We start from the raw sequence: 21,987 nt of genomic DNA on the forward strand, positions 1-21,987 counted from the left end.
GTCCACCAATCGACGGATAGTCGACTCGGCAGGACGATCATCGCGACCGTAAAACGGGCGAAGTGCGCGGAACGTTGCTCGAACTGAAGACCCATTTTCATAAAACAATTTTATGATTTGCACGTGCTGCTCGACACTGTAACCTGCCATGGTGATTTGGGAGGACGGAATAAATATAACACACTGCATTTGACAGCTGTCACTCAAACAACATGGCCGCAATCAGCTGTCAAAGTTCAAGCGTCCCTATTGGAAAACCCCATAAATATAATATAAGAATAAAAACAGTAATTATAAAATATTGTAACATTAGTGATTACACTCTAGTTTTTTTTTTAATTTCACTTGATTATTATTCCACTTAATGTAGACCTGTAGATAGAAATAAATCCGAAGGTGGGCGTTGGTAAGTTCCAACTTTGACTATTAGAAAATAGTATTACATACTCTATAAATAAGCATAATGAAGAAAATAAATTTAATTAACAGAAAGGAATAATGAGATCTAAGACTTTCGTGTGTATTAATTAAAATAACACTAATACTTTTTCGGATTTACTACGCGAATTTTATTATTTGAAAACACTTTTTTTTTATTTGATTAATATCTCGTCTGCCCGTGATCACGGTTGCTGAAAAGTAACCGAAACGTCGGAATTATGTAGTTTTTAATAGAGAGAAAATCTCTCAGCATTCCATGGATTCACCGTGCGGGTGCCGGGTCCATCGCGTTGCAGTGAGAGGAGCTTCAACAGTGCCTGGGACTTGCGACCCAGGTGTAGGTATAAGGGGCCCCTATCTAACGCGCGTTAAACACTTACCTCCACTGTCCAAGTTCCTCTCTCTACCTAACCAAAGATGAAACGAACCTGCTAGGGCTGCCTTCGACGCACGTTCCAAGAATGAACTGATGTTAGTTCTTGAAAGGCCTAAGTCTTTTAGCAGGCTGAAAATTCAAATTTATTTATAATAATAAATTTGTAAATAAAAATTTAAATTCACTTAGTTAATCCGAAAAAAATATTAGTTTTATCGTAACAGAAAGGAACTTTACTAAATTAGGAAGTAAGTAACAGTATTAGCGATATGGTATAATAATATATTATATCTGTAATTAGGTTAAAGATAAGATCATTTATGAGGTTATTAATATTAGAGACTAGACATAAAAAATTATTAGATATAATGTAATCTAGTGATTAATAATGGTCTGTAAATATAAAAAAATGTTAAAGTTTAGTAATAAAAAATAGAAAATAATATTATTGTTCAAAAATCTAATCGAATTAATTAAAAGCTCACCTGAATTTCACTTCTTCGACCTTACCTAAGTTTTTCTCCTTATGAGGAAGGCCAAAATGCATCTCTTAAGAGGAGTAAAGTATAACCATCGTTTGCAAATAACGGATGGAAATCCAACGTGCGAGTGGTCATCCAATGGTGAAAAGAACTGGTGGAATCAAATCGTGCAGTTCTTGCGCACAGCCTCCAAAATGCAGCACACCTTTAATAAAATATATGCAATTAGAGTGTGGCTAGTTTCAACCTGTTTAAGGGCTAACTAGATTAGATTCTGACAAATTGTCGTAATTGAGGAGTCTTTCTCACCTCTCATTAATTCAGCTAAAGGCGTGAGTTGAATCTTGGCGGCCTTTGCCCAAAAGTTACAGCAATGCTCTACACACGTCCGAACCTATGCTTTGTAAAGACAAAACGCTGAAGCCCTGCCGTATTTTTGCCACACCAATGAGTATCCCTGCAGCTGCCTTATCCTTGTATTTGATAAACCATCCATCAAGTTAAGGTTCAAGGACACTGCCTAACAATTGATGATGTCAGTGTATTCTGAGCATACACTTTAAAACTTGTATAGAGTCCTCTGGGTAGTCAAGATTCAGGTTTGTATTTTTCTGGTAATAAATTTCGTAATTTTCCATTTTGAGACTGCCTGAAGTGTGAAATTAAGACAATCAAACTTCCAACGGCGTCTCTGTCAAACCCCATTTCATTCAGGTTGCTTCCACAGCTCTTAAATAAATATAGAGTAATACACCACATTAAAGGTATGCTTTCAAGCGCGTAAACAAAAACTGTCGGTAATAGTAGGTCGTTAATATGTAGCAAAAGATACAGTTGTAGAGGACAGACAGAGAGAGGAAAATAAGAATTATGACAAAAAGAAAAGCAGAAAGTGTTATTTTTTTCGACCCCAAAGAATTGGCTGTCTTCACGACATTGTCTCTTGGATAGCAACAATGCAGCTAACACAGCTTGTGTCCTCCCACCGGTGGAACTTATTAAGAAATTTATTTATTTATTTTATTAAGAAATTTATAAATTTTACCACTTCCTTATAACAATAACACTATGTGACTTCGATCACTTGAGATCTTTCACAATAAATTAGTCCACCTTCGAAATACACGCTACAGATAATTCGTTTAGTCTTTTTTAGAAGAAGCGTGAAATTACATGGGTCTTTTACAGTCCAATCTCTTCATTACTATCTGATATAGAAAATATTTTTAATTAAAACGAAAATTAATCAAAGTCACAATTATATTAAAATATTCTTATTAAGTTTTTAAGCCATTATCTTGGTCGAGAAGATAATCGAAGTGTTAACATCTCGAGTGAAGAAATACAACTTCGACTTTCAAAGCTAGATAAAAAAAAATCAAAAAAGCGTGTGAAGCTAAAAGGACATCAGACCGACGTCGGATTTGAATTGGCTGCACATAAATATAAATTGCAAAATCTAGCTCCACATTTCCTCTTTCATTCATAGCAGTTGCGTTACACTTCGTACCATAAAGTACAAGACTTTATTTATTGTTTTTGAACAAAAAAATATCTTTCTGGTTTAAATAGGAGTTTCGTTAACATGTCGAAAATTAAAATTATTTTTATGTTATAAAAAAATTGAAGACAAAGTTCCCTTATTTTATCAATTAACGTGGTGTCTTTTACATCTATATCTTTGTTTCTTTACGATATTGTAAAGCTCAAATGGTTGGAAAAGGTCTTTATTGTATTTAGCTATTTAAGAGGCTGTTAACCTTTTACTAATGCAAAGTCATCACTGATCTTATTGACAAGCGATTTGAATATATATATCGGCGCAAGCAGCTTCAATGACGGATGCAACATGAAAATAACTCAAGGCTGTCATCAGTTATTATAACAACTTATTGGTCGTCGTTACTATTGTTAAAAGTAAAACGAAATCAAAGAGAATAGAACTATGTTTGAATTCTGGTATAAATATGACGTCTGGACGCACGACAGCGGACTGCAGAGTTCAGCGAGTGCGGAGCATAAAGAATGTGATTATGAAGAACCTTCGAGAAATACAAGAACATTTAGAAGAATTGAAGTTTCATTTTGAAATATCTGGAACGTACTGAAACAAGTGACATTAGTGGCGTCAGCGAGGCTGGCGTCCCCTCTTTAAAATAATGAATTTGTATAAAATCCGATATATACATATTTAATTGTTTAATTCATAATGAGATCGATTTTGCTTTACCAGCTTTTGCCATAGTTGGTAATTTATTTAAATTAAATTTTGATAGTTTTTATTTTTTTAAAGCTCGAAGATGGATGGCAGAACCGTACATAGAGAGGGGAAGCTATAATGCATAATATCATTTTGTTTTAATAATTAATTTATTCCTATGTTTCTGTGCAAACTTTGAATATGTCATAAATACTGAATCTGCAACTTAAGAAATAACCCAACTGATAAAGCTGTCGAACTGTTTTGAATCTTATAAAAGGATTTATTCAAGGAATATATTTTATTCAAAGGTATCCATTTGGATTTCTGCACTTCTCTGATATTTTGTTTTATAAGTGTGGAGGTAAAAAATGTTTGATATTGGCGAGACTCAGCAAATATAAAAATTTGGTTTCCCTTTAAGAGATATGTATTTTTTTGTGAATTATTTTTTTTATTTAATTGCCTAATTTGGTCAATTATATTTTCTGTTTTTTGTAGTCTATAATCTTGTTTATTTTACCATATAGTAAAGATATCAAAGTTAAGTAGGAAAAGGTGTTTAGATGGTTTCGTCTAGGTCAATACAAGCTCGGGCAAGACAAAAAAGACGAATAGTAAAAAAAGCAGTTATTCATAAGTGACAATATCATAGTTTTTTATTTAAAAAGACATCATAATTAAAAATATTTTCATGTTGGATAGCTGAAATGATTGTTGATCGAAAATTAATATTAGCTATAAGTTATTTATTTTCAATTCATCTGACTTATGATACTAGATTTATTACATATGTCAGATGTTTATATGAATTAAATTTTTCTATAGTACTCCTTTAGTAAGCTTGTACCTAAGACATCAACAGTAATGCAGTCGCAAAAGGTTTAATGATCTGAATTTTGTGATAAATAAAAAAAAAAATACATTTTCTTAAGCAAGAGTAAAACATATATGTATACTGCGTGGAAATTAATAAATTATTTATCGGAGTGAATAACTTTTATTGACGTAATTAATAATTAAGGATGGTGTAGCCTGCACAACCACCTGCGTAGCCACTTGTACAAGTGCAGTCACAACAATGAGTTTTGGTTGGTATAAATAGAGGTGAGTTGTAACGATCGGACCTCTTAGAAATGAGTGATTCGTCTAACCGTCCACGTGGTTACCTTCAATAGCCTGAGAACCTGACATTAAACAAGAACATAGGCACTTGTGACGTCAGTAATGCTGACGTCATAGTTTTTTGAAACTACGGCGTGACCTATACTCCGTACCGTACCATACATATATTATTCAGGAAATTAATTCAATGTATCTGATAACTTACGTGATTTTCTTTTAACATTTAAAACTAGAATGTAAGATTTTAATTAAATCAATTTATCATTTGTTGATCATTAAATTTTACATAAACTATTTTATATATATCACAAAAATCTTAACTAATAATGGTAAAATTTTAACTAGTTTGATTTCCTTTTTAAAATGTATATTATATGGCCGTATTTGAATTTAAAATGGACCAATGACGTCAAGTCGAGAGATTAACTTTATTAGATTACAAAGTTTGTACATTCTGAATATTAAACGAAATTTCACATGTTATTATAATGGGATTCGTAATTGGAAGTGAAATGTCCTTATGTAAAATCACGAAAGACAATTTATGAAGGAACGGGCCATATAAGTTGGTATCAAGGACACATAAAGGTTGAATTTAAATTAATGTATTAAATTAACAAAGTGTTGTGTATATTAAAGTTGAAAATTTTGATATCAATAAGACTATAAAAGGAAGTTATGGCGTAAATATAAGTCGCTTAGACATTTACAAGTCTTTAAAGACAATTTTCAGGAATTAATTGCTGAAAATTGTCTTTCCCCATTATAACAAAACTAATTACAAATTACATCTGTCTTTACGTTGTAGTTCAATCAAAACAATCGGTGATATCGGTTTTGTAGACAAAAGCCATATTATCTCGATATTCATTTAATTTATTATTTTTAGCTCATCATCATCATCATCATCAGCCTATGAGAGCCCACTGCTAAGCACAGGCCTCTTCTCGCATGGAGAAGGTTAGAGCATTAATCACCACGCTTGCTCAAGACGGGTTGGCGATTAAAATCTTATAATTTGAAATTATACGACCAGGTTTGCTCACGATGTTTTCCTTCACCGTTTGTCAGTGGTGCCTAAATACTCTTAGAAAGTACATATGATTCGGAAAAGATCACATTGCTACTTGCCAGGTTTCGAACCTGCGCCCTCACGTAAGAGAGGCAGGCCTTTAACCTCCAGGCCACCACGACATATTTTTAGCTGTCCCCGTTTTAAATGATTCAAGTGGTTCTTACGATACTGGTGAAGCACGGGCACGTTGTTGGTTATGAGCATGTTTTACATGCTGCAGCTCAGCCTCTAGATGGTTAGTATCACAAAGGCGTTGGACTCTCTGTAACAAAGATTTGCCAACGATAGCTAACTGGATAGGGGGTGGTGTGAGTTACCATTAAGATACCTATCCGTATGTGTGGGTTTACTATAAACAGTATGTCCCTAAGTATTGTCACATTTCCTAGTGACAATTATATCAAGGATAGCTAAAGAATTAAATGTCTTTAATTCTATGGTAAACTGAATCTTGCTATTGATTGAATTAAGATGGTTCATAAAAGCAGATGTTTTATTTTTATTTAAGGGTGTGTATTACACAAATAATATTGTGAAGGTGTCATCTACATACCGTTTATATATTAAAGTTCTTATTGGAGGAGAGCAAAGGGCTCGCACCTCGAAGTCCTCCATGAATATATCAGCGACAACGGGGGAAACCGGCGAACCCATGGCAATTCCATTTACTTGTACGTAGAATTCATCCTTCCACATAAGGTAGCCAGATGTTAGGCAATGCTTTAGTTTTATATCATTAACAAACTGGTTCTTTAACAAATGTTTAACTGGGATCTTTAACAAATGTTTTTTTTTGGCCCCAGATTTGCCAGTTTATAAGTCGATGAATCAATCTATCTATCTATATATCTCATAATAGGGCGTGAGGAACATGTTGTTTAATAATTTTAGGTAAGTGTGAACCAAACCACTAAAATTGTTTAGGTTACAAACCTCTGTTAGGTCACATTGCCTAGTCTGATTTAATTTTGGGCTCATTGCGGAAAGGAAAAAGCAACAATATCTTTCTCTTCTAACTCTAAACTTGCGAGTTGACTACCACAATCACATACCACCCAATTTCATTGATTGTGTCTCTTCCATGAAAGTGTGTAGTATTAGATATAGTATTACATAGTATTGGTAACTCTTTGTAGTCTTGATCTTTTTCCGGATGGTATTTCAACTAAAATGCAAAAATTTTTGAATCTAAGTCAAGTCTATTCTGACAGGACCAAAGTGCTGATGTTTAAAGATAGTTATAATGCCTAAATTTTAATTACGTACGTACCTAAAAAAGGAACCTTTGCAGACACGTCTAATTGTTGTCCCATAGCAATAACCTCGATACTCTGTAATATTATGGATTATACATCTTATGATTAACCTGGAAAACCTTTATTTTCTCAGTAAGCGATACTACGGGTTTCGATAAATCGGTTAATATGGGATCCTCAGCACTTTTTCTCTGCCAGCTCTTTCTAGCAGCTCTCCAAGAAAGCGCTAAGAGGCTTATCGTGTTGATTAAATTTACTAATATAATATTGCTATAATAATTCGGCTTAGAAGAAAAGCAATCAATCAGTCAAACTTCGTTTATATAACAATAATTGCTTTAACAGAAGATGACAAATCTATTATTGTTATAGTTCGGTGTTTATTTCTAAAATTGCAACAGAATTTATGTTCAAGATTTACCAAATTAATACCAAATAAATATCCAGTGGAACGATGACAGTCACGATAATAATGAAATTACCGAGACACTAAAACCTTACCACAAAAGTTATCTGATTATATACGTAGGAAATACTGGTTGATATAATGGTTTGGGATTACATAATTCGGAGAAAATAAAATAATAAAGCTATTTTATAATTTTATTAATATAATCAGTGCACATACAACTAAACACTACTACAGGTATTGTAGATAATTAATAAATTTTCAATTTCTTTATACGATAATCTTTCTTTATTACTCATATATCAGATAAATTACATATTTGTTTTGAATACCTCAATGTAGCATCTTATTCAGATAACTTACATTTATTGCATATAAAGGAAATTTTAACGATGCAATCCTTCTAAAGAGATTTAATTTAATTCGCTACGTATATTCAATCAATTATAAACTATTTGTATCACAAAAGAAGATGATATTAATATATACAATATTATTTTTAAATATTGTTAGAAAATATTAAAAGCTTACTTTTAACGTAAAGATTTAATCACACTAGTGACATCTGCAAAATGCTACAGATTATATTATTTCATTCTTTTAAAAGCATAGCAAATGTTTTTTTTTTATAGAATATATTAAAAAGGTTTTATTTGATAAAAAAGTTTTTTTTTATTATTTTCAGGATGTGCAAGTGGTGGCTGCTTTTTTTTTCATGTAATTGTTATTTATTAAACAGTGCCTTGTATAAATAATTTATATCAATACATTTCGGAGATTTAAAATTTTATATATATTAACTTGAATATATTATTGTATTTTAAATTATTATATTTCTTATACACCATAGATTTCGTATAATTTATATTCGAATGACTCTATAATAAATATATACCAATATTTCATTTCTATAAGGCCTAGTATTAAAACACCGTGGTCCTTTTTTTCTTACTAGAAGCCTTAAAATACTGGGGTTATAGAAAATTGACTGAATTATAAATGATCTTGATATTAGAACGAAACATCAATATAGAGAGTTAAATTTTTTTTTTTATAAATTCACAACATTATATGTATAAAAGGCTATAATTTTTATTAAAAGTTTTATATTGTAATCAATTTAAAATACGTATTTAAAAATGGCGATATTAAACTGTGTATCTCATATATTAAATATGCAAATAAATCCCGTATATAAGAATCTATTATTTTAAAATAGTCATGAATTTTGGATAACTAGGTTTCGATGAATATTTACAATATATTTACTAATGTATTTCACTATATTGCGATTTTATGCTAAGTTGATATTAACTCCGACTCCGGTCACGAAATCGTCTCTTATAAGTGGAAGAAGGGTTGCGTGTCTGCAAACAGAGAAAACATAAGTTATTAAAATATTTATAGCTTAAAATTTTAAATAAAGATTTTGTATGCAATCTAAAATCAAGAATCTACTGTAATATTTTGGTTATAAATTGTAAAGGAGAAGAAATTTCTTTTGATTATTAAACCTTCTGATCAAATATTCTCTTGTTCTTTTCACATAAAATAAGCATTGTGACACAGTATCGCGACATATGTAGACAAGAGCGTATATAAACAGGCACGGGCAAGGCGGGTGTATAACTCACTCGTGTGTGGGCCATTGCGGCGTATGCTTGTGAGTGGCCGCCCTAGCTCGCGCCAACAGTGTCATTACGGCCCTCTTAGTCGGCGACATAGCGGCCCGAGCGCCGAGCAACGGCCGCTTGCGACCGCTCGCACCCGCCCCACCCGCACCTGCTAACAAGCACTACCATCAACCACATCCACATATAGATTCGTTCATAGACATTCAAGAAAACCAACGCTATAAACGTTACTGTCGAATATAAGAAAAAGAAATCTTAAAGAGGCTTTAGGATATTTTAACATATAGATTGTTATAATCTTGTTTAACATGCTATGACTGTAAAGGAGAATTTTATTTTTAATTATTATATACATATATATAATTAATTTAAACTATAATTAAGAAAAAACTAATAAAATTGATTAACGAGAGACGTTGAAAATAAAATAAAATTAAGATGATCAAAGGACGTAGTATTACGTAAAAATATAAATTAGTATTTTAATTAATATGAATTTTTAAAGAGCCCATAATCTCATCAATCAGACACTTATTTAATTCCACAAATAGTCTCATTATTACATTTTGTTGTAGCACATTTTAAATATTGTAGTATAAAATTGTCTTACTGCAAACATGGAAGTATTTCCAAAATGATTTAGATAATTAATTTTAAGTAATTATGCGTTTTTAGTAATGTATTTTTAATTCACAAAAATAGATACAACGATTACATTTACCGTAATATTTATTAGTTTTCGACAAATATCACGTAAACTATTCCGACTTCTAGCTAATTACTTTTTCTTAAGTTTTCTATTTCAATTTTACCTTACAGAATCTATAAATGACTTTGAATGAAAAAACATAGTAAATTATTGTGCTTTCTAAACAACCTAGAAGCAAGACTTACTGACTTTCATCTCGTCTTCTCATAATCATAGTTAATAGGACGTAAAAAAATTATATCAGAATATAAATCAAAAAATATTGTTCTATTTTAACGTGTACTCATAAGCCTTATCTTAATTAATGTTAATTTACACTTACACTCTTAAGTATTTGGTTTTAATCACTTCATTATTGGGTCACAATAACGAGCGTTTGAACTCATTGATGCTACTTACTATTTTACAAGAGGAATGAATGTGTATTGCATTGGGGTCAATTAATTTATTAGCAGGCCATTATCGCAAGTCCAAACGCATAGCAAATTGTAATTTTACATCGATATTTGGACCGCGGTTTGTGACAATCATAGTTACAGTTGATGAAATAAAAGTGGTGTCCAAAATAGGTACCAAATAATAAATATTATATTATAGTATAGCAGCTAGGAACGTTTTAGAGAAAAAAAGTCAGCTGATTTTGTGATATGTCATGCTTATTGCTGTTACTTAATTCTTACTTTTCAAACGTTGCTATCTCCTGTACCTACTATAAGATGCACAATAAGATGTTGGTCCTTTGCGTAATGTACTAATATCGTTACTTTATTGTCTAAGTATATCATCTAAATACTATTTGTTTCAGTGAATTTGCTCAAACTATCAATTATTTGTATTTTTTTTGTAATATAGATATAATAAAATATCATTAATTTTCTCATTAATGTCCAAAAAATATATCAATAATACATGTATAGCCGTATAGTACGAACGAATGTTCCAATTGAAGTGAGACACTTATTTGCTAAATTGACATATATACCGGAGTTATATTTCGCTATATTTTCATATTTGGTCATGGTAAGAATTGTGATGTAGGTGAATATTCATTGTGTAACATAATAAGTGTTACAGAAAAATCGTTATGTTTGCAATATATACATGTTTTTTATTAATAAATGGTTAATTGGAAGCATTTATAGGGCTTTGTGTAATATTTCTATTTAATTTTTTTATATAATATTAGTTTCAATTTAAAAGTATTGTTAGATTATATCATCTACCTGGGTAACACTGAAAATGTTTAGAAAATGTAAAACGGCTTAATGTAGAAAGTTGCTAATACTTTTATTGTTATTCGAAGATATCTCCGTTCCCCTCTACATATAGTCGCATTCGATGGAAGCACTGCGAAGACCAGTGGGCCCATTCTTCCTTTGGGGTGTCTTCTATGGCATTTTCGTACGCTTTCACCACATTTTCAGGGTTCGTAAAGCGAACACCTCGAATTTTATCTTTAGTTCTTGGGAATAAATAAAAGTCGCAGGCCACCAGGTCGGGAATGTATGGCGCATGTCTCATTATCTCGATACCTGCCATAGTCAAATATTCCATAGTCCGTTTAGCGGAGTGCCCTGAAGCGTTGTTGTGGTGAAGGAGTATCCTGCTTCGAGGGCGCTGCTGTCGAATTTTTTCCAAGACAACAGGCTAATAGCGATGGACATACCAATCTGTAGTAGCTGTCTTTCCATCTTCTGGCACAACTAACGCGAAATGACCTTTTCGACCAAAGAATGAGGCAATCATCTTTTTTCCTAGACTTCTTCCTTTAGTTGACCGATCCTTGAAAGGAAATACCTACTGCGCTGTTTGCTTTTGATTTCGGGTTCGTAACAATATATCCAGCCTTTATCATTTGTGACGATGATAAGCGTTTGAATCATTGCCGTTGAACTTATTTAACATTTGGCGGCACCACTTCATGCGAAGGTGTTTCTGGTCGTCGGTTAAAGTATAGGGAATCTATCTGGTATAAGGCTTCTTGATGCCAAAATATTGGTGTAATATATTTTGAACTTGACTAATACGAATGCCTAAGCTTCCCCGTATCTGCTGATAGGTCACTCTCTGATCTTCCTCTATCATGCTTCGCACAGCACTGATTTTATCTTCAGTAGTCGCTGTTAAAGGCCATCACTCGCACGGATCATAATTGAGATTGCTACGTGCCCGCTTAAAATCATTGAACCAAATGAAAATAGTGGCACCAAATGGGGCTTCATTAAGAAATACGAATCGCAGCCAATCAAAGCTTTGTTGTTTAGTAAGCCCACAACGAAAGTCATGATAAATCATTGACCGAAAATTTAGTCGCTTTAGGTTCATGTACACGTGTAACAAGAGATTTAGATTTCCCACCAATTCACAAAAACAAATGACAAATGAATGCAATATACTACATTAGGTTACCAAAGAGTTCTAAAATTAAAATTTCAATAAAGTTTTCATTTGCAGTTTTCTAACTGGCCCGTTTTAAACATACTCAGTGTTACCTAGTCTTTCTTTAGTCAGTTAATCTTATAGTATTTCCATCGATATATAATTAAAGTTATTATTATTTAATATTGTTTTTTAGTTTTATAAATAAATGTATTTCTTCTATTTCATTACTATAGAAATGATATAAGAGGAAAATATTCCTTAATCACATTTATTACACACATCACGCGTCCGAAGCTTGGTTCAATTATTCCCTACTAAAACACACTATTATTTTTATTGTATTAATATTTTTGGTATATTCGTTCTTTGTATAAATTAAGTTTGTAGCATGAGTTAGTACAAGGAGTTCACGTTGAATCAACCCATAAGTTATTTTCATTGGCATCTTATTAACATTTGATTATGAAAGGACTAACAGAAGTTAAATAGAGGAGTCGAAAACAGAAGAATAATATGATAATGTGTTTTCTATTAAACAGATTCAAATATCTAGAAGAGAATAAAACAGAATATTTATTTTTTATATTTTAATAACCTTTATGATTTAGAATGAAGTGTGTATGAGTTATTACTAAAATACTTTAAGTAAATTGTTCAGCATCTGTGAGTGAGTGAGTGACTTCACCAGTGTGTGGAATCTGAACCATGTTAAATGTAAAATATAATGTACATATTTGAGTTATAATTTAACATCTGGTCCTTAATCATTCAAGTAGTTTGACAACGAATCAAATTTCACAGTAAGATGGTTTGGTGAGTTTGAACTTTATCATCTATATATACATAGCTTTATAGTATTGTATACATTTAAGTATCTTATTTCAAAGTAAACTTATGTTTAAGTATATAAGTTTAAGGTTGATTTTCAATTAAAAGTTTATTTAGAGATTTGTTGTTTTATATATTTTTTGCTAACAGTTGATTAGTCTTTGCTTCAGGTTTAATTTAGTTTGGCTTCAAACTTTTAAGAACAGTCGTTGGCTTTATTAGCCAATAAACCAAGAGGGTAAAAGACAATTAACTTCTTTAAACCTTTTTAAACTTTCGGTTGGTTGACGACCACTTACCTCTGAGCAGTTAAATAAGCAGTTAAATGTCGAATTGTTATAAATTTATATCATAAGAATTATCATTCTCAGACTCATGATTATTTTTAACTTTACTAGGGTAACTCATTGTTTTAAGACGACTCAACCATGATTTTTTGTACGTAAGTAATGAATTACATGTCAATGGCAAAATTTAAATATGTAGCCATGGTAAAACTAAATTTAGAATGTACCAATAACTATATTTGTACTGGTATTTTACATTTTTCCAAATAAGCTCTGTCTGATATTTGCAGCTGTCAGATATTTAGATGATCAAGCCTTCGTTTATAATTACCCTTTAGAAAACTATGAAGTTATGAGAATGGCATTTTATAACTAACAAAATTTTATATTCACATCGAACATTTATTCCTTTGAAAACATTTCTTACGTTAAAAATCAGTTTAATAAGCAACGATGACCTTTACACTTATTCGTGATTTAGGACCCGTAGCCAATATTACCTTAGATCTTTTATCTAAATTAATATTACCATATATAAGTAATACTCACGAAGACTGAATAATTTTAAGGTCGTGTTCGAAAGGTCATCCTAACTAAACTAAAATAACAACGTACCGACCTTGCGACGCGAGCGCGTGGACCGCGGCAGGTTTGACTCCTCGGAGTGCGGGGTGAGCGTGGATCATACCACCCAGGACTGGGCTGCTTAGACCCAGGATGTCACCACCGCCTGGTGTTAGTAGGGTTAGTTGTTAGTAGTGATGATTTAATTGAAAAATATATTACCTTACAATGATGTTTCTCTTGAAAATATTTACGAAATATCTCTCGATGATTTTACAATGTTAACTGATAGTGGTGATTATTCGATCGATAATAAATGTGATTATTTAATGAAAAATATGATTAATTTTTGTGTTGAATCCTTTTATTATGTCAATGATTTTTCATCAAACATTAGTAAATTCACTAAGCTTTTATGTATGTATAATATGCTTACCTTATAAGTGGAGGAAGATTGTGTGTGTGAATAAAAAAATAACCTTATATATGCTTACCTAAAATTGAGTTTTGTGTGAGTAAATGATGGGTCGGTGGCTGCTGGATAACACCACCTCCCACTAGAACGCCGTGATTTGCGTGGGCAGAAGCAAGCTGTTGACATAAAAAAATAAGTTTAACATATAAATGATTAATGATACCTAAGATTTTCGCAAGTACTCATATAAATGAAACTAAGTTTTTCGGATACCACGCGGCCAGACGTGATCACGGCTGCTGGAAAGTAACTGAAACGTCGAGATTATGTAGTTATAAAATATTAAAAACAAATCGCTTAGCATCCAAGAAAATCTAGTTTTATTTCAATAATTATTTCCTTCCAATATTTGTCCAATATTAATTTTGTATGAGAGAAATAATTTTTTATATAATTCTTATAACAATGAAGGAATATACCGTCACAACAGAAATAAAACTGAAAATAATAAAGAAAAATGGTTTATTTTTGTCATGAAAATTGGGTCATAACCTCACGCATCGAACAACTCGAAACATTTGCCCCTTTCCCAACTCATAATGGCGATAATTGCTTGTCCTTTTATAAATATTCTGAGATAAGTCCTTTTTTCTTTGGAGTATCTAACGACTTAAGTTTAAAATAAAGTGCCTTTCCAACTCGTCGGTTTTTGCTTTGAGCATTGTTTACTTTGATCATTGCTTGAGAGTTTTGTTACGAAAAAGTGAGTTATTAATACAAACTGAATGAATAAATAATGAGAGTTTAAAAGGTTTTTTATATGTGGTGCAGCAAATTTTACATACATGAAGTGGTTCTTTGAATAAATAGGTCAATAAATTTCATTGATCTTTTTGTTATTACCTGATGATGGGCCAAGTGTTCGGGGGCAGGAGTTGGTGCTGGTGGGGAGAAGTCCCTTGCACTGCTATGATTCACAGCAATTGCGGCTGGTAGTGTCTGTGTTACTGGTGTTGTTGGTATCTACAAACATTTTAACAATCAATTAAGTTGCACAATAAATTGAAGAATGGGGAGGGCTAATCGGTCATTTAATTTATAGACCATCAATACGAGAAGGGAGAAAATTGGTTTACTTTTAAAAAATATTTCTAAAAGTATCGTTGTTTCTTTTGGTTATGTATTATTCAGTGAGCTGACAGACGTTATATATCAAACATTCAGTTAATCTGATGAATCTAGCTTATATAAATAGTTTTGAGTGTATATATAGATACATAGAGATGTTGACTCGTCTTTATCCCTTGGGCAAATATGTACGAAGTAATAAAATAGGTGACCGCTGCCTTCAAGCGTATTAGAGTTAAGTTTACTTGAGTTAAATGATTCCAAATTTGATTAGCTTATTTATTGAAAAACGATGTTTTTTTTTTCATGAATATGATACTTAAAGAAGGTTTCATTATTGTAATTATAAGGAACAATATAAAGATATGATCTGGAATCAATATTGTTTTACATTAAAATTTATAAATTCTTAAAAAAATACTCAACTTTTCTAATTATTCCATAATAATAATAATACAGAAAAGGATAAGATTTGAGGATTGTATTGTTGCAGTTTCTGAAAATGATTTTTTATTGGAGTCGAAAGTTTTGATATTGTGAAATCTTCGTAATAATCCTTTAATTGTACTTACTCGTTGTTTGGCAACATTATCTCGTAATGGCAGAGCTTCCTCGCTACCACTTCTTGATGAGTCAGGCGGAGTGAGACGCCGTTGTTCGTTTTGAGAAGACAATATTTGCATCTCCAACATTTGCTCTTGTCTAATATCGTCATTATAATCCTAAGAAATATCACAAAAATTTTAATACATAAATAGTAATAATAATGAGGGACTATTTAATTCCACCAATAATTTAAATAAGAAAGTTTGTGTGTAAGGATTACTGTTGCTGTTATACAGAAAAACCAAAAATGGATTGTGGCGCTGCTTCCTAATCATGTAGTCTAGACATCAGAATAACATAATAAGCAATCATTTATACAAAACCACTGGTAATTTTTCGATGGAACAGAACATACTCGCTGTGTTTAGTATGAAATCACATGCCAAATAAGACAGATGGCTTTGGAGGTTGCATTCCACAGCTATTTTGTTTAAATACACGTTATTGGCTTAATTTTTATCTACAATCAAATAAGTTAAAGTGTGCGAGTAACCCATTTAATTAATAGTAATGGTTGTATTTAGCACAACGTATTGCTATCTGATATGTGATTAAAGACGGACATCAAATAGCTATATCTCTGGTTTACCGATATAGAAAAGTTCAAAGGGTGATACGGTCGTAAATGTGTCTTCAAACAACGTTAAATTTGGCGCACCGTTCAATCGGCAGTCGTTCGTCGCTCGTAAAAATCAAAACTCTACACCTGTTGTAATCACAAAGCAGCATTACTACATGTTTTATTCCTGGATATATATAGCTAGACCGGGTCGTTCGATATAATTATTATACATTTACGAGTATATATATCTATATGTGTGTGAGTGTCTGTGTGCGTGTGTGTTTGTGTGTGTATAAAGATTCAGAAGATATTTTTTCATTTTAATAAATAAGCTTTCTATTTTATATTGAAATGAGTTTTACAAGTTGTGAATGAAAAAAAATTAACATAAACGAGAAGTGAATTTGAAATTGAATTATAATATGATGACGTTTTAAAAGTAAACGGACCCCAAACGAATTAGCTGCCGTAAATTGAAAAGATCCCGAGATAATTTTGTGTTATTAATGATATGAATATTCAGATTTAGCTTTTGCCGTATGTGGATTGTGCTAAAAATAATATTCTTATATATTGGCTCGTTTCAAAACTGTCAGTTCTTTCATTGATCTCGGGTTGTTGGGGTAACCTCTGGTATCTAAATAAATTGATATGATATATCAATTGGGTAAAAAGAGGATAGTAAAATGATAGGATTGTTATAGATAAAGAAATACAATCCCTTGTTTATTTGTTTGATAATAATTTGATGTTCTGGACAAACTTTACGCAAGTAATTAAGTAAGCTTTTAATTTGAATTTTTTTTATATAATAGCGTTTAGTTTCTAAATTATTATTTTTTTATATAATTTAAATAAAGATCTATGTATTTAATGTATGGCCATTATTGTGACAAAAAAAGTATAAACATCGATTAGGTTTAATAAAAATAAAATTAAATGAATCATCTTTGAGGAGGAGTTAAAAAATAATAAAAAAATGACAGTTCTACTTACAGGCACCAGAAACCTTCGCAATTCTGCGAGAGCGTATGCGATTCGGGCATGAGCTTCTGCTGGTGTAGCGAACGCGCTGATCTCAACGTGCAGTTCGTCTGACAGATGAGCGAACTTTGGATCTCCGGAGACACGGAGCTCCTCCTCCTGGTGAGGTACATTACATGAGCCATGGACATAAAACCCTTGATAAACAGAGCCAGAGAGAGAGATGCACTATCTTAAGTGGATAAAGATTAAAAAAAAAAATGATTGATCAGATTTGCCTTGTAAAATATTTTGAACAAAAAATTTTGAGAAAATATGTTATATATTATATTTTCTCATATATATATCATATATTATTTTTGATATTAAGATCTAAAGTAATAATTAGTATTATTGGCATCAATTATTTTGTTCTACTCGTATTTGTATGTATTTAATGGTAATTATTGGAATATAAAGCACGTGTCGTGAATTTTTTTCTTAATTTTTTCTTAAAGCTTTTGTTGTTAGGAAAAAAAATATGTTTATGCAATGGATATAAAAACTATACAAATACCTTTTGACGATCTTTCATTGAACCTCGACCTAGTACGGCCATCTTGCACATTGTGTCTTCTTGAAGACGTTTCAGAGAGTTGCCTTTCGGACCTAACAGTTTACCTACGAAGTTGAACTGAAAAATAAAATATTTTTTTTATTTAAACATGTCGATTGATCTTAATAGTTTGAATTATCTTATGAATGATTGATCATAATGTTAAAAGTATTTTTTTTAATTCAGATAGTATATTTTATTACGAATATTTTAATGACATTTTATATAAACAAACTATTTATCTGTAGTTTTGAAGATTAAAGTGAATAGTGGGACGGATTACCAATATATTAAGACAACTTATTTTGTTTTCTTGTCTTTAAATAACATAATGTTACAAAATTCTGTATTCGTAACATATTTTATAAATCAGTAATAAAACATTTACATAAATATAAAGATTTTTTTGTTTGATTTACACATCAATTTTAATACTCTCTTTAACTATGTGAAAAAGTTATCAAAATTTTAGAGAAACTATGATTTTTTAAACTAGTTACAGAGCTTCCATACACAAAGAAAACTTGTTTAAGCTGTAATAATGTAGTCTTAATTAACGAGCGGTTCTTTGATACTATTTTATATGTGTCATCGTTTACGTAGATCTCATTAAGAGTTTCCAAAATTTCTAAATCCTTTGGTATATAGATATTAAATTTTGATTTTAATTAAATGACTGATAAGCGAATTGAGTCTGGTTAACAATCTTATGTGTTACCCCGTGAATAGATCTGTCAATGTCAAAGGATTTAATAAAAATTTGAATGGCTGTCCACGAATGCAGTTGATACAAAGAGCATGTGAGATTTTGAAGAGTTTGTGAAATCCTGTCGCGTTCAATTCAACAGATATTTCGATTTTTATTCACGTGCAGTCAGTGTACGAGTATATAGTGAATCCGGCTTTATCTTTGGTTAAAGTTTAAAATAAAACATCATGAAACGGGTCTCGAGTGCTTTTAGTATTCGATGTCACTAGCACCACCAGTCTATTAGCCGAAGATGAGGAAATAATAATATAAAATATACAATATTTTTATTATTTTCAATTTGTTTTCGTTAATTTTTATTATATTTATATATATATATTGAAAATTTAATCAAGTGCGTAGCAATGAATTTTGTGCTAGCTTTATTTTAATTTAAACACTTGGTTTCGATAAAATAATAGTTTTTTTCCACGATTTACTATACAACTATTAAATGGAGCGAGAGGTGGAAATATATTCGGAGTACTTCAGAGTAATTGGAGCTAGAACCCACGATCAGGGTTCAATGTTTGTGGAGCACTCGATGATGTGTGCCGACCTGTTACCAGTAAGATCTTTATAGGGGTCGGCGGAAACCTTCTGGTATCAGTTATATAAATTATATAGGTATTTCTAAAGTTAACATTTGCATGTAATTTTATTGATAATGTATTGTAATGCTATAATTATATATTTGTGATGCTTTTATATATTAAGTTAAAATTCAATGAAATGCAATTTCAATTTTAACTTAAATTCGTTTTTTTTAACTTGAAAATCACAAAGCCGTATGTTGAGATGCATGTAACAAACTCTTATTGTTCTAAACGAAACTAATATTTTTCGGATTATACTACGCGTACTTTATTATTTTAAAAACTACATACTCCCGACGTTTCGGTTACTTCCCAGCGGCTGTGATCACGGGCTGACGAGATGTAGTCGTATAATCCGAAACATATTAGTTTTATTTAAAAGAATAATCGCGAAAGCCTTAGATCTCAATACTTCATTGTTCTATTTTTTTTTGTATATAATATTTGAATAAAGTAAAACTATTTAAATGTAAACGATTAACTTACAACAAACAAACAGTTAGTGCATATATTTTTCACCTTTAAAACGGAAAATTTCAATTATTTAATAATACCATATTTCATAAACCTACAACCTAACAACGAAATTTTATAAAAGGAACTAAAGGAATAAGTCCTGTCACAGAGATATCGAGTGTTTAAATACGTCATATTATATTCTTTCAAAGTAATTAACTAATTCATTAACTTACGGAGAGATTTCGTCAATTCCTGTTACCTCGTAAATTCATTATAAGTTACTTGAGACATAATTTTGAATTTCGTACCTTCATAGTATTGTGGGCATTATTTCTGGTATAATAAAAATTGATCATTTCGATAAACAGAGTAATTACACACACACACACACACACACACACACACACACACACACACACACACACACACACACACACACACACACACGCACATATATATATATATATATATATATATATATATATATATATATATATATATTCTTATTTTTGTTTACAGAAGTTTCGGTTCTAGCTTTCAATAACTTCATTAGAAATAATCAAATCAAAGTCTTGCTTACGATCTTTATAAATTATTCCTGGTAATAACTTTCGATTAAATCGCCGTTTGATTTCTAGAAATGGTTTCTATCAAAGAGTATGATTAAATTATATTTAAAATTACCCGTCTAGTGTATAAAGTGATTTCAATATCTGTAATAAGATTGAGAATCTATTGAGAGCTGTTCTCGAAGCCTCTGTAATGAAAACCTTATTCATATTGAATTCAAGTACTTTAAAATTGATAGCTGTATAGTTTTTCATTAAAGATATTTACGTAGCTAGTAACGTGATTACTTGCAACATGTTTTCAAAACTTCGACGGGGTTTCAACCCTCTCCTAATTAACAAATAAGAAATTTTATAAAAATAACAAGCAATGGTTATCAAATGTATCTTAATTTGTGTCCCTTTTTCTTTTCAAATGTAAATCTCCCAGGTATACGTTTAACACCAGCCATTTGTATGTCTAGAGAAAGTTATAGTGACAATAGTTTAAGTTAGGTAGACTGACTCGATCGGCGATGGGGTAAAATGGGGCTGAATAGTCCGAAATGGGGCGAACCGGAGAAACGACCCGCCCGGGATTCATATGCTGAAGCTCAAGGATGCCTTGGACCTTAAATTGAATTTGGCCAAAATGTTTTATCGTTTTACATGATTAAGTTGGTCGGCACATTTCTTTTATATATCTCATGATTGAACGCTCATAAATCTGACCAAATATAACATAAGGTTCCAATATTTTTTTATTTCATTTCATGTCTTATACTTTTGCGAATTGTAGACGGAATTTTATTCTCGACTGGAGATCGCAAAAACCATCCTGATATAGCTGGATAGTTGGAAATGTTGGAAATAAAAATGCACATTAATTTAAAGGAACTCATTTGTTTGGTAGAAATTTAAAATTTAAATTTTCTTTTTATTTATGTTTATAACTATCGTCGTTTTAACTTAAAATCCGTTGCGGTTTCAAACGAATTTGTTGCAGACATTCCCCCGGATATAATACATCACTTGGAAATTCATGGGACTAAATTCGGCGTTTTTATTGCACGAAAATACAAAGCGGTGGCGCCTACATCGACTAGCTTTGTATGCGAAGTAATAATTACACTAACCCTATATTTACCGATGGAGTGTATAAATATATTTATTTTCTGAATTCTTCTATTAATTATTTTATAAAACAAAATAACATCCACAATTATTTTTCACGCGTATTCATTAAAAATAATGAATGGGAACAGTATTTCAACCAATCTCAAAAACATCTCATTCATAAATTTAATTCATTCGTTACGAATGTTATGTAAGGAAATGAATAAAAGAATAATTTTAATGAAATCATTAAAGGACCAAGAAGCAACATTCAAAAAATAGTAATGTTGATACAAATAAAAACATCTACAGGTTTGGTATAACGATATTGGAAAGCATAAAAATAACAAACTGGAAAACGCCGTACTCGATGCAGAGTTTTGGTATTGTGTTGGAATCATTGACACGAATATTTCAATTAATATTTTTTATCGTATTTTAATTGAAGTAAACTCAACAATA

At 31.2% G+C, this 21,987-nt stretch overlaps 1 protein-coding gene across 3 annotated transcripts in view; it reads right to left on the reverse strand.

Moving 5' to 3' along the window:
- Positions 1–7,544: 7,544 nt before the first annotated feature.
- The window catches only part of LOC116775170 (KH domain-containing, RNA-binding, signal transduction-associated protein 2-like), a 121,778-nt gene continuing 107,335 nt past the window's right edge, over positions 7,545–21,987 (reverse strand). The window contains exons 4-10 of one of the 3 annotated variants that reach the window (XM_032668008.2): positions 18,020–18,136; positions 17,476–17,622; positions 15,884–16,033; positions 15,087–15,206; positions 14,263–14,359; positions 8,999–9,146; positions 7,545–8,731 (exon numbers count right to left, since the gene is read on the reverse strand). In XM_032668008.2, coding sequence (XP_032523899.1) covers positions 8,659–8,731; positions 8,999–9,146; positions 14,263–14,359; positions 15,087–15,206; positions 15,884–16,033; positions 17,476–17,622; positions 18,020–18,136 — 852 coding nt within the window. In that variant the 3' untranslated portion in view covers positions 7,545–8,658. Of the gene's footprint in view, positions 8,732–8,998; positions 9,150–14,262; positions 14,360–15,086; positions 15,207–15,883; positions 16,034–17,475; positions 17,623–18,019; positions 18,137–21,987 lie in introns of all 3 variants that reach the window. The other 2 variants (XM_032668007.2, XM_061524615.1) reach the window with 2 other exon arrangements.

The sequence above is a fragment of the Danaus plexippus genome, chromosome 25 (genome assembly GCF_018135715.1).
Source record: "Danaus plexippus chromosome 25, MEX_DaPlex, whole genome shotgun sequence".
Lineage (NCBI taxonomy): Eukaryota > Metazoa > Arthropoda > Insecta > Lepidoptera > Nymphalidae > Danaus > Danaus plexippus.